This window comes from Dermacentor albipictus, chromosome 8, assembly GCF_038994185.2.
Source record: "Dermacentor albipictus isolate Rhodes 1998 colony chromosome 8, USDA_Dalb.pri_finalv2, whole genome shotgun sequence".
Taxonomy (NCBI): Eukaryota; Metazoa; Arthropoda; class Arachnida; order Ixodida; family Ixodidae; genus Dermacentor; species Dermacentor albipictus.
In genome coordinates, this window is record NC_091828.1 from 114,760,270 (window position 1) to 114,774,456 (window position 14,187).

Here is a 14,187-nt window from a genome sequence, read left to right on the forward strand (position 1 = left end):
AAATGAAGATGACACATTGTATGCAGCCTTTCATTTGGTTATTACTAACCAAGTTAAACCAAGCCTCCCAGTTCCTCCAATTATTTATACTAATAGTGTGTGTAGGCACCTAACGATTGCAAGGCACGCGTCACATCTCGTGTGAATGACAACGTAAGGACGCCAGCGCAAACAGAAAGATAAACTCAATGAAAGAAACCGCAGACCTCACAGCTACTCAAGGCACCTGTTAAAAGGCCTCACATTAACTGAAAGGCTATTTACGGTGACCCTGCGCCGTGCGACGACCTCAACCACAAGACGGAAGCATGCCAAGAAAGTGAAATAAACATGCTGCGAGCGTAGAAAAGCCTACGTGTCCGATAAGTGATCTGCTCTTATCACCCGGCTGGGATCAATAAAAACAACACTCACGGCCGCCAAAGAGGCCGAGCCAAGCCGCAATGTCCCTGCCCAAAGTAGGTCAGACAGGGCGTTTGCGACACCCTCGCCTCGAGAATGGGATTAACTTCCTGCTTCCACGGATGCTGAACGGGCAGGCCCCACTTGAGACAGCTGACAAGAAATTTTTGTATTGTACATTGTAAAGGTGACTCAGGACTTCTAGGATTGTTGCATGTAGGAACAGTGCTGCGAAATGTGTGAGCTGCATGTCAGTGTGTCTTACGTAACAAAGATGACTCGAGATTTGCAAGAGGTTGTTGCACGTACAAAATAGTGCAGTGAAAAAATGTTTGAACAACTGTGTGTCCACATATACCTGTCATGTGTGTACGGTTGCACTAATAATTTATTCAGATGGCTAACTAGACCAAACCATTATGCTATTGAGTGAAATGCCAAAAGCAACAGTTAAATTAAGCTTGCAAGCAGCTGTCAAACATTTACATTGCCGAGCCTCTCAATAATTTTTTTATTCTACGTGCGTGATGTGCAACCGATGTTCAGATTTATCGAGCAGTGCAGTAATTAAGTTGCACATATGCAAATGTGTTATTTAATTAAATCACCTCTGTTAAACATGTTAGCAGCAAAACACAGGTTACCAGTAGCGGAATAATAGCTATCCTTTAGCAGCTTATGCCCAACTGCAGTCTTAGTCGTTTCATTACTTTTCATATGATACACAATCATAACGGAGATTGACTTTGTATTTGGTACTTTATAAAATTTACATAAAAGCATTTTTAAACCAACTCATGCCGCATGGATTAATATACAAGTGAATAGATCATTAAAAATGGCTACTTTCAGCATGGTAACACATGGTAACAAAGTTGTTGGGTCCCAAAAGTGTGTACTTTGCAATTGTATACATTATTTATGTTAAACTTTAAAACTTCAATAACTTCAAAAAACTGGCCACTAAGATTTCTAATGCTCCAATGAGCATGATATTATGTGCAGTTGAGTACAAAAGTTTATGGAATGGAGGTTCTGCGAAAGAGCTGGGGTTAAACGAGGGGCCCGATCTTTATTAATCATATCATAAGAAGCCAACAAACAAAGACACCAAGGACAACAATAGGGAAATTACTTGTACGATGTTTGCATATTGCGAAGACGTGGGATTGTTCTCCACCTGTGGCAAGTTGTTTTTTCATCCACTTTCATTTCCATTAATTTATCATTTCTTTAATTCAATGAGTAAGTACAAGTAATTTCCCATGTTGTTCTTGCTGTCTTTGTTTGTTGGTTTCTTGATACTGCATTTGCAGATAGTAGTACATAGTATGTATGTCCCAACAGGGAAACAATACTCCAGAGAGGGCACAGCCAAACTGTAACCCTTTGGATTCAACCACAGACAGTCACAGCAATACAGAAATGCTTAAATGAAGCTGTGGCAAATTATATTAAAACAATTTTCAAATAAGTTGGGCTTGCACCAAACCTTGACTGTTTCTAACACGCCTAACAAACTGACATGCTTAGTCAGCGACGTATTATGCCCGAATAAGCATCTTCACAAAGGCACACAGTGTGACATCACTTTGGTAACGCATGGACGACTTGCCAAAGCAAGCCTGATGAACTCTGTGATGCCCAAAGGTGTTATATATGCTGCGCTAAATTTGACACCTCAGGATTCGGATCGAAGCATTTTGACATGCTGGCACAAGTTTTCAGTTGCGGATACTTCAGAAAGCCAGTTACTAATTAATGAATTACTGTGCTAATTATGTCCTCACTATAATAAAATTTCATTGCTTCTTTTTTTCATGTACTCTTCAAGGCCACAAATAAATGCGAGCAAGTTGTTCTAATTTTCCTTGATGTGTAACTGCGTTTCGGCATTTCAGAGTTAACATCGCATGTGCATTCTGACAGTCACAGTAGCTGAGTTGAAAGCAAAACTGATGTTAACAGCAAAATATATGTGCAGCGCTAGCATGGTGTTTTAACACTGCAAAATATGGTAGCAGCGACTTTAAAATTTATCATGCCTATTAGAATGTACATCTTGTCCGCAAAAGCTTGAAACACTGAAGTTTGAGACGAGATTCTCTCTGCAAGCAAATGAATTTAGAAAAGCAATATATTTATGTAGGTCTGGAAGAGGCTGTAAAACTTCCTTCTTTACCATCACAATATGTTCGTTCGACATATGGTTAAGCATGGTTTAAAAACAAAAAACAATGCAATGACCACAACGTAAAACTGAGCTTGAATCAGGTACAATGCAACTCGTATAGAATTGGAGAGAGTGCAAATAACCTTAATGAAGAACTGTGCAACAAGGACTGAGAAAAAAAAAAGCTAAATACACTACTAGGAAACAAGGTAAAAATTGTATGCTAACCAAAACGGCCAGGTTACAGACCCCGATTAATTAAGCAGCCTAACTTTCGAAAATGCCCAACTTTAACGAAAAATTGATGTTGCAAGCAAATCAAATTTTTGTCGCAATACTTGTACAATCTGTTCTTCCATTTCGCATAATTGCATCAAGAATTAACTTGAAATTCGTTCTTTAGGTGCACTTTGGTCTTTAATAATAATAATAATAATAATAAAAAAAGAAAGCCTTGCTTACACTACAGCCTGTGTTACCAAACTTAACCAGTGCCAGAGATGGAGAAAACCATATCTGCTACGATTAGAAGAGTGCTGCAAATGTAGCTGATGGCGTGCGTATCTTTATTACCAGACGCCAGGAATGCACATTTACGAAATGAAATCTGCCGCCTATCAGCAAGAAAGAGTATAGAAACAAACCAAGCAGCCAAGAAGTATGGAGGTCATAAAGTCCGTTCAGAGAAGTGCTTGCGCAGCAAGTGCCTCAAGAAATGGATTAACTCATTGGATCTGTACTGTTGCACAACCAGGACAGAATGTGTGGTCGATTATATGTCGTGCTCCACTTTTGCAGTTTGCAGCAATGAATGGGCAAGATATCCACAGCTTTGGTCCTCGGACCACGAGAATTAAGTACTTTTAATCGACGCTTAGATTTTTTAGGGAAGAAACAACAATATGGCCATGAAAATCTCAATTTTCTTTTTTTAGTAGTGGTGGTATTTTTTGAGGCGCAAACGTGGTTTATTAATGATTATGCTTGCAGTCTACCACCCACATTCTGTTTACCAGAGAAAACAACGTATGCTAATAACTTCTAGCCTCTATAATAAAACCCAGACCAGATGCTTTCTTAGAAAAAAAAAATGCTGGCGGGGAAACAGTCGGACGTGCGCGCAAGCTGAACACGTTCACCTCATGAAATTCATGAACCGAGAACTCTATTTTTCACTTCTCAACAATCGGAAATTAGATACACCAGAGCTTCTAGGGAAGGCCTTGACACGAACTGTAATAAACAAACAGGTAGCTGCACTGCGAAAGGTGCTGCTCGATCGACAAACAAACAAACAAACACAAGCAGGCGGAGTGCCTCGAAGCGTGAACACGCGAGTAGCTGTTGCTAACTTTGGCACGTGTCACCAATGCTGGAAGCCGGCCAGACTGACTCGAATCGGCTTCTTGATCTTGGATCGAATCCCCGCGGTGGGTTGAACATCCCAGAGCAATGCACTGTTGTTTACGTTTACATATATACGCGTGACTCACGGCATGAGCTAGCTTCTTTCACGATCCGAGAAACGCGTCAAGCGAGACAGGTGTTGCTCCGGTATAACTCGACGTTAACGCGCTCCAGTGACGACTGCGAACACAGCTGCGCGCCCTGCTTCTCACAGCGGGGTGTCATATGATCTTGCCGGTTACGTCTCCCCGGCCCCGGAACGTTTCAGGTTCTCGCCATTTACGACCCTGCGATTAATGTAATGAACCCGTACGAGGAAAACTAGAGAAGTGTGCGCCCACAGCACGCGAACGCGCGCATTCGAGAAATGAGGAAAGAAAAGTGGTCCGACAAAAACAGAAAAGCCGAAAGTGCGGGCGGCAGAAAAACAGCCGCCCGCGCCGCTGACGGTCGTTTATTAACCCGTTTGGGATAGAGTCGTTGCAGTATCTATCTCTGGCCGGTCGATCGTCTTGTAGGGGCGACGGGGGCGATAACGCGCTCGTCAACACCCGGTGTCAACAGTGTGACAGCAAACCCACGCTGACAGCGCGTCTAGGCAGCGATAACCTTGACTCCGCCGCCGACGAATTCGAAGGTTCCTGTCCCAAACAACCCACCACGTGTTCAAATGGCGGCACTCCGCGGGGGAGCAAACAAAAACATAAACGGTGCACGCCACAACGTCGCGCGCGCGTTGCTGGGGCAGCATCGTGCAAAGTGTCCCGCGAGGCATACCTGCCACTACGTGGCACGACGCGTCGAGATGGTAACATTCGCTTACCTCGAACGGCCTGCCAGGCGGTCTCGTCGAGCTTCAGCAGTCTCCCGTCGAAGTCATCGAGCGGCAACAGCTGCGGCGCGGCGTGCATCCATTACTATCGACTCTGCCGTGCGCGCGGTGTGGAAGCGACGCACACATTTCGTTCCAAAATAAAAAGAGGCATGCGGCTTACCTTTCGGTGAAGAAGCACAACGCGCTTTTCGAACCTGTCAGGTTGGCCTGTGGGCTGGGCACGACGCATCGACGGCAGTACGGGTTGCATTCCCTGGTGCGCGGCCTGCTGCTGCCTCTCGAAACCTCTCCCGACGAGCTCGCCTCTACGCCAAGCGCCGCACTAGCTCGCACGCTCTCTCTCGCCTCGAGCTCGACCAAGCCCGCCGGGCGAACCTCTCGGCTTTTTCGTCTTTCTCTTCCGGGCTTCCTTTTAAAAGGGAGTCGGTGGCGGCGGCGATACCTTCCGGCTGAATGCGATGCACGACGGCGACGTCCCGGCGAACGCTAGAACATATGGGAGTGACCGACGCAGCGAGCGAAGATTCACGACACGGCCGCACCAACCGCGCAGCGCGCACTCTCCCGTCGCAGTAGTCGTCGTAGCGCCGGGTCGCCGCGATGTGTGCGTGTTTGTGCGAGATCGATGTTTGTGCGTGAACTGTTTGTGCGGCGACCGTGGCCCATATCCCGGAGTCGAGGCAAGATGGAGCCACCGCGCCGCCGCCGTAGTTTACAGCTGTAGCATGCTGTAGTGGCACAGCGTCGGAAAGTATTTCTAGTTAGGTTTAAAAAACAGAAAGGCAGACGAGAAGAAGCAGACGAAAATCGCGTCGCCTCGCGCCGCCGGACCCGAAAATATTTGTCGTACTGAGGTATTTTTACTCCGGCCCCGCGGTTCGTTCCGCCATTGCGCGAACGAGACAATTCTTTTAAATTTTTTTTTTTGTTTCATCCCGGCAACGAGTGCGACGTTTGCCAAAAAGCATGCGGCGCGACCCGACACACGAGATACTGCACCCACGCAATGCGCCTATTTATAAACACTGGGCAGCGCAAGACCCAGATTAGAGAGAACACGGTTTAATCCACGCCGTCGTGTGTCAAGACGTCGTGAAGCCAAACAAGAAAGACAAGGTACGCAGGGGGTGAGCAACAGATGTATTCTGCGTAAATATGAAATATCGACCCGACATGTGAACATCGCAAGGTGACATATGATGTTTACAGGGTGTGTATGTAAACATAAGACAGTATATGTACATCTTACTAGGGGTGCAAAAGCAAGAGTGGCATGCATAATACTAATGAATTCATTTGTACATAGCTAGATGTGCAAGTGGACACGAAGCACGTAACAACCAAAATTGTTGGAAGTACACGCAATCCATGAAAAACCATCAGAATGACAAAATGTTGCTCTTTTGCGTCATTTTGATCATATACAAATAATATGCAGGCTACAAATTCATATAAAATTATCTTTTCAATAGATGGATTAAACTGCACATGCCACATGATTTCAATATGTACACAATGCTCACATATTCCACAGAATTTACCTTGAACATGAAGGCTATTATGGTTTAGGATCTGTCAAATGCATATACTGTGCAATAAACAACTTGTACAATTACTTGGGAATAGCTGCCTATAGAAACAAGTCATTGAAAATGACAGCAACAGACCTTGCTGTTCTACAATTTCTCTTATGTAAAACGAAGTAAGCTGCCGATGATAACCAGACAAAATCATGGGAATGCTGCCATATGTATTTCGCAAGGCAAACGCTGACAGTCACTTTGGCCTTGCCACACAGTGGTAGAAAAAGAAAGGAGGCAGTTCAGTTTCCAGGGCACTTTGTGCAGAGTAACAACGATAATTAGGGGCTGGTACCAATAGTTTCCGCAGTTACCAAATTCAGGGCAGAAGATTGGCTCAATTCTCACATCACCGATGAAAGAGCTTTAAAGCGGCCTCAGGAAGTAAGAAAAAAGAAAATTGCATATTCATTGAGGACTAAGAAACAATAAGCAGTTTGTCCTCAAATAATGACTCCTTTGAATTAGACTACAATAATGCTGTTACTATGCCCTTGGTCATTCCTAATTTGGTGGCATGCATAATTTTTTACTTGCTAGCTCACTTTGCTAAAACCTTAATTTGGTTTTCTTTCTCTATAATTGCATGATTATCCTGGTCACACAGCAGGCAATAAACACAGCTGAACAACAGCATCGCATATGTCTTAAATAGGCTATCTACAAGCCAAAAAGGAAAGCCTGGGGACATGACGTTTCTGCTCCCTGCCCATTTACGTGTGTGGGGCCACTTTATTTTATATACATTTGTACACATTACTTGTGCTAGCACTCGCAGCGCTGCATGCAGGTGGAACATAGCACATCGTGCTTCAATTTAGAAATGAATCAGTTCTCTACCCAAAGTTGTACAAAACACAGGAGAATGTCTACTCTATTCACTACAGGCCTGGGCACACACAGACACAATTCTCTCATTTTTTGGGGGGTCCACTGCATAGACGACGATTCCCGACTTCACACAAGTACAGGTTCTCCAACTCCTCAGTTGACGCAGTTGCACAGTGGAAAAAAAAAAGTTTTGCACTGACAGTTGGCAACATAGCTTCGAACAACGAAATAAACTGTGCCATCTTCTTGGCACCAACCCTGACTTCAGCACAGATGTTCGTCTTCCAAAGTTCCGTCTCCAAGAGCGGTTCCAATCCTAAAGGGCGCTTAAACCACTCTGAACTCAAGATCCTGTTACGTAGCGGCCACTGCATACCAGCAGTAAAACCTTTCAAAATGATGCCATAATAGCGAAGTTGCAGGCGTTTGATCAAGGGCTAGGTGGCGGCCGCAGTTTTTAACTTGCCCTCGCTACCCTCCCCCCAGCTGCTTTCTTCTCCTCGCCACATGCTCCGGCCCACACCATGCGGTGTTGGAAGGCTACGAGTCGCGTCAACCAACCAAAAGGGATCGCCCATTGTCCCACCCGCTGGTCACCTTCTGCACAATGCCGTCTGAATGGAAGCTTCACGGAAGGGTGGGTAGCACATGATGGGCAAGCACCCCCTCCCTTCTCAGAATACACGGCCAGCTCTCGTCGGCCAATTGATGGCTTTTACCCAGGTGATGTCACGTAGATGACCTCGCTGGCTTCGCAATGTGCAAAGAAGGGACCGCGAAATCCCAACGTGAAGCACGGGATTGTTTATTTTCTGGCGCCCCTGCAGAATGTAGCAGGACAAGCCTGCAGATCTTTCAAGTCAGGTATGCAAAAGTGTCAACAAACCATGAATACATTCTTTCAAACCCATGCTCAATTGTTGGCACGAGATGCCCTAGTTGCGATGTGTAGGGGATATTTGCACGTGCAGCATAACTCACGAAAGTGAAAGTTGACGCATGCATAGCATCTGGCTGAAAATTGGATCTCAATGCCTACAACTACTGCTCACCTCACACTAAAGTTAATGCAATGAATGCAGTAAAAAGAAAATCGGGTCTACACATCTCTTGCAAATGTCCAAGCCACTGAAAATGCAGTGAGATTCAAAGCTTGAGACAAACAACCCAGTCGAATCTCTACTGGGCTCTAATTTCACAAGTACAATGCAAACGGGCTTTGTTGCATCCACAATATTCCTAAGTAAACTTTCTAACTACTGCAGAAAGAAAAAAAAAATGGAGATAGTGTGATCTAACAAGAGCACATCGATGTTTCTTTATAACTTCACCTGAAGCAACACCTGCATCTCTGTTAATGATGCAGGTGATCTGTGCACGGAAGTGTGGAGGCATAGAAATGAACAAATGAAAAACACACACACACACACAAAAAAACAAGCATAGACAAGATGAGGCATGGATCTTCTAACTCTGTTTCTTTCAGAAGCGTTACAGTAGCATTCCTTAGCATTCTGTCATTAGAAGACTGAGGTGAGCAACATGACCTACAGGACACGACTGTGTATTAAGGCAGACGCATCCCAGCTGACTGCTCCGACTTCTGATTAAAGGATGGCAGCTTCACCATTCTGCTGGACGGGCTCTTTCGACAGCCTTTAACAAGCATTTCAAACAAGTCGATTCCTGCCTCAGTAAGCGTAAGAATTCTGTTGTAACGCTCCTGAACGAAATGAAGTTAGAAGACCAGCTTTCCATCCGATCTGTGTTTGTTCATTTGACCACAGCTGCGCGTTTTTGTGCAGGAGGTTAAGCTTCACAGGCGTAAACCAACTAGCCAGAGAAAAACATTTACCGAACCCAGCACACATAGTGATCACAACGCACAGACATATACGACATCACGAACACAGTTTCCAACAGCGGCAGCCAGCAGAAGAAGGGTGCACTGTTAAGTGCACATGCAAAAAAAAAAAAGCAACACAAGGTGAACTTTTCAAGTGCCATTGTGTTACTTCCATGCTAGCACGTGTCAAGCTGGTTCCCTGGCACCTTTTCACGCACTAGCTAATCCATTCCAGGGGTATACACCGCGTCGATTAACCAGCAACGGCTGAAGCTGGCAGAAAGTCAGGGCAATACCGGTAACGGAACACTGTAACAAAGTGCAAAACCTTTCTAATAAGACTGGATTGCTAGACTTGCGTACCGACGATCGTTCCAGTTAACGTTACTATAAAAAAATACTCGATTATACAGTGTACAAAATTTCTACAGCATTCAAGACTCGCTATAAACAGCACTACTGAAGTTCGAACTTGGTAGCAATGGGGCCTACATCTCTTGAATGCGCAATCTTCTTCTTTTTTTTTTTTCTGCTTGCCTGCTGATGTACAACCTAGTGGCAGTGTGCGATTGCAGCAATCGGAAGCCGGCACATCTGGAGTCAGCCGGGCAAAAGCAGGTGGCTTGGGGACCAGTTGGAGATCTAGTGACGTTCCAGAAACATAGTCTCCCCACCCCCACGCAATATCGAGGCATCACGCGAGGATCTCGTACCCTGAAACAAAGCGACCTCCGACTTCAGGGCGCCGGAAAGAAACGAGGCGCCTCCATCACGTCAAACGCATACAGATGCACCTGGCCGTGGTCCACCGTCGCAAACACGAGGGGGGCGCTGTCGGTCACGGTCGCCTGTCTACGTTTCAGGTCTCGCAGCCGGGCCGGGCCGTCTTCCCACCTGCCGCAGATACAGAAGACGTTGCAATTTCACTGGGAACAGCTGACCCACACGGATTATTTTATGCACAAGAAAGCGCCTAGCACAGCTGTACTAAGGGCTCCACGCTGCCACCACACGAGCAGTGAAAGTCAGCGAGCAGTGAAAGCAGTGTCAATTTGCTAGCAGTGAAAGTCAGCGGGGCTTGATGCGATCAAAACAGTCGTAAAGTGTAGCTACGCTACGGCTGCCGCTCACCACAAAACTAATCTTTATGGAAACAAGCAGATGTAGTAATAAAAATAATTTGTTGTATGCAAGAAAGTGGCACGCACGGTTATCGTTCAGGCGGCAGCCAAAAGCAGTCGTCGGGTATCCACCACCGTGTTAGGCCTAAAACAAAGGTGGCTTTCTTGTGGTATGCCTGGCGTCTGGTTGGCAAATACGAATGAACTGCTTGTGGTTTTTGAAACTGATCGGTGGACAAGTTTCGGCATGCCCATCTTTTTTTTGTAATGGCCATGACAAAAACTGTCACCAACGTGACAGCACACGCACTGGCATCAGAAACTGCTCGACAGTTATCAACATGCACAATTTGTGGGCAAACCAAGCCATGTGGGTCAGTCATGGAGCTATAATTCTCTCTCGTTCTGATTTATTGCACCGGTTGAGGTGGCATGCTTGCAAGTTACGTTAGGTTAGGTAACTTATGACAAACAGTCATGGCATCAACAATAGGAGAGACTTTCAACCCTTTCTGGTAAGAATTTCATAACTGGAGTGAAACTTTTACATTTCCTGCACCGCAATGACTAAAGACAAGCAAAAAAATAAAAGAAATTTCTAGTGGAGTCTTTGGTGACATATGGAAGGCTTTTTTCGTGAACTGATAACCACTCAAGGTGGTGCCACGACTCTTAGTCCAAGTCGTCGCTGTTGGAGTTGATAGCGCATGGTCCTTTGTACTTCTTAATTTGCAATCACAACAATGCGAAATATGGCCATGCATTATTACACAAGACCATTTTTGTGCCACTCAAGGCAGTGGATAAGCCTTGGGCACGAGGCTTCACAGATACGGCAGAGACCCAATGCAACACATGGCCATTCGTGTAGAAGTATTGGAAAGAACAAGTTTATCTGAAGCAAAAAGTCGACAACCTCCTTATCATTGACACCTGGATTGAACTAGATGCCAGTAATTCTTGACGGCCACGACAAGATTTTGGTACTCGCAGGATGGGAAAGCGAGGCTTTATATGAGATTATAGAGCTCCTTACTTGAGATTGCTGGAGATGCAATTTGGACATTAACTATAGGCGGTTTCCAAAAGTGACAATGCCGACATAAGGCCAAGAGATAATGAAGCCGCCAGGGAAACCACAGGTGAAATTACTGGTGCTGTACACTCCCCATGTTAGATCTTGTACAAATACCCAAGAATGTACACCTAGGAACAGTCGCCGCTGTAGGCAAATTGGTAGTGCAACACGTGCATAGTGCTTAGGATGTGGGTTTGGCTCCCACCAATGGCAAGTTGTTTTATTTTAGTAGACTTTTGTTTCCCTTTTCCGTAGTACTTCTACATTTCAATTAAAACAATAAATAGTTTCCCCGATGCTTCCCTTGGCTTTATATGGTTTCGACTCACGAGAATCAGGCCTCTCAGTTCTCTTCTGCTTATTCAATGCAGACCGTTTGCATTTCTAACATTAGTACTATTCTGTTTCTTTTTTATCTATGTAAGATATTTCTTGTCGGGACAGGAATTCTTGTACCAGACAGGGGTTAAAGGTACACTCAAAGGGACACTACCGGCAAATACCGTATTTACTCGCATAATGATCGCACTTTTTTGTCAGAAAAAATTGACGCAAATTCAGGGGTGCGATCATTACGCGAGTTAAATTTCCCGCGAAAAAAAAATTTTTTTCTTCCCGCATTTGGTGCGGGATGCGGGTGCGGGACACCAAAACAAAAATGGCGGCCGGCGGAGCAAGCCGAATGCGCCGTACGCGATCTTTTTTTTGCTGCTCGTGAGTACAATACGTGCATTGAAACAGTTTCTTCCGTGTCAGTGATGAATACTATCGTTAATATCGGCAAGTTTGCGGCAATAACGTAGCCATGTCCACTTTGAGGGGACAGAACCAGATGGGCGCGCTTAGGTGCCAGTGACAGAAACCCATGGCCGGCGTGCTGCGGAAACTGCGGCACCCGTTTTCACTACTACACGGCACGTTTCCGCTAAGGGTGGGCGAATATCTTAGCTGTGTTGCAAGCGTTGGCGTATGAACAGGGTACACTTTTAACGTATCAGTGCAAACGTGGCTACTATCATTGCTGCGCGCAATTTGTTGCGTGCTCACGAGTGCAGATAAAAAGAATCGAAAGGCGCTTTTTTTGTTTTTGTTGACTACAACCGTTATAAAGCCTACCCATAATAAAGGCAAGTTTGGTTGTGCGGAAAGTGATGAAAGTAATGAAATGAGGCATCTACTTAAGCATGTTCGGTGCGTGCAGACGAGTCGTTCGCGTAGCATTCGACAGATGGTAAGCGCGATCATTATTAGCTAGACTTGGCACACGACATATCGCTGCGGCAAGTTCGGGGTGCGATCATTACACGGGAAATAAAAAAAAATCGAATTTTGACGACAAAATTCAGGGGTGCGATCATTACGCGAGTGCGATCATTATGCGAGTAAATACGGTATTAAGTCGATGTGGACTGTTAAAATACCACTCCAGCAACCTCGCAGCGCTTATTTTGTGCCAAGAAAAGACTTCATTTAAGAGAAAACTGTCTCACCTGACCATGCAGACTCGGCACTCTGGAGTTCCAGGGTTCCTCTTGGTGTAAGATGTGCCAGGCAAATACACGTCCAGGTCTGGCGTCAAGGGCTCGGCGCCATCGAGCGCTGGGCTGCTTGTGTGCCGTCCGCCATTTACCAGGTCGACCTCCTTGAGGATCATAAGCTCAGACACAATGCCCGCTGAAACATGAAGAAAAAAAAAAGTTGTCAGTCACGACATCACGACACACTACCAGTTATAAAGATGCGTATACCCATTCCCTCACGCTAGGTTAGAGAGGACGCAAGCAGTACACTTCAGACAATTTACAAACAGATTCTTACAGAAACCCCAGACTCATGCATGTCATGTATCCAGACATGTACACTACCAACAGATGCACATCGTGTGGCGAGGTTGCCACACTTAGTCACATGTTATGGGAGTGTCGGGACTTAACAAACAAGTCGGGCAGTGCCGACCCCTCCGTCTCTTCCACCGGCAGCCTCCGCTCGCGCTGGAAGACCGCACAGCTCAGCTCGAACCTGACAGCACAACTCTGGGCTGTCCAGCGAGCCGAGAAAGCCGCTTCGAGACAAGGTCTTGGAACCGCATCTGCAGCGGGTGCCCAGACCCACTAAAAAGACGCCAGACTTAATCTGATTGATTTGAAAATAAAGTTTACTTTCTTCTGTCAGTCACTTCTTAGTCAGAAGCATGTTCGATTACACTGGGAAGGACTTGAATGACCTTGCCTTTGCGTGCGGCAAAATCAGGCTTCAGAATGATATTAAAAAAATAATAATAATGCAGATCTAACACACATGTTGGAAATCCATCTGAAGCGAAGCTTCAGTCAAGCGCTGTGTATTAAATCCCATATAACTAACGGTGATGCATGGAATTGTACTTGGTTACATCCTGCGCAACGTGAAACTTCATGCAATGCCTATGTTTATCCACCGCAAAGGTCGAAACTTTAGTCTTGTGCAATGTTTCTCAGTTTACGAAAACTGCACTGCTCGGAAACTACGGTGAAATGCTAACGCCAAGTAGGGTGGATGCAGTGTGAGACGCCTAAGAAGCGATGTCACAAGGACGGAGGCAATGAATGATCCGTGTTAAGAGAAGAATGGTGATGACAGGTGTGTGCACAGAGAAGCACGACACATATCTAGCTACACTTGAGGATTCTGTACCTCTTGCGTCACAGTGGCGCACAACCATTATGGAGGATTGCACACGAATAAGTGCACACCCTGTGGCACATAACAAATGCCTACATCAAAGAAAATCAAGTAAATCAAAGAACCCGTTGAATATAACGTCCTATACCGCTGAGAGAATGGTATGCTTTAGACATAGCTATTGACAGTCTAAGAGTTGTCAGCACAGTGTTATCGTTTAAGGTGGAACACCTTATTAGCATTAAAGCACTAA

The 14,187-nt window shown here is 45.4% G+C and overlaps 2 protein-coding genes across 5 annotated transcripts in view; both read right to left on the reverse strand.

The window, feature by feature from the left end:
• Window positions 1–5,406, reverse strand: part of LOC135920113 (eukaryotic elongation factor 2 kinase-like) — a 36,055-nt gene extending 30,649 nt beyond the window's left edge. The window contains exons 1-2 of one of the 3 annotated variants that reach the window (XM_065454180.1): window positions 4,978–5,406; window positions 4,806–4,875 (exon numbers count right to left, since the gene is read on the reverse strand). The gene's annotated coding sequence lies outside the window, so the exon portion shown is untranslated. Of the gene's footprint in view, window positions 1–3,927; window positions 3,946–4,068; window positions 4,218–4,805; window positions 4,876–4,977 lie in introns of those variants that run through there. The other 2 variants (XM_065454181.1, XM_065454182.2) reach the window with 2 other exon arrangements.
• The window catches only part of Tsen54 (tRNA splicing endonuclease subunit 54), a 55,491-nt gene that overhangs the window by 30,649 nt on the left and 10,655 nt on the right, over window positions 1–14,187 (reverse strand). The window contains exons 8-9 of one of the 2 annotated variants that reach the window (XM_065454179.1): window positions 12,764–12,947; window positions 9,788–9,968 (exon numbers count right to left, since the gene is read on the reverse strand). In XM_065454179.1, the coding sequence (XP_065310251.1) occupies window positions 9,812–9,968; window positions 12,764–12,947 (341 nt within the window). In that variant the 3' untranslated portion in view covers window positions 9,788–9,811. Of the gene's footprint in view, window positions 1–5,938; window positions 9,969–12,763; window positions 12,948–14,187 lie in introns of those variants that run through there. The other variant, XM_065454178.1, reaches the window with a different exon arrangement.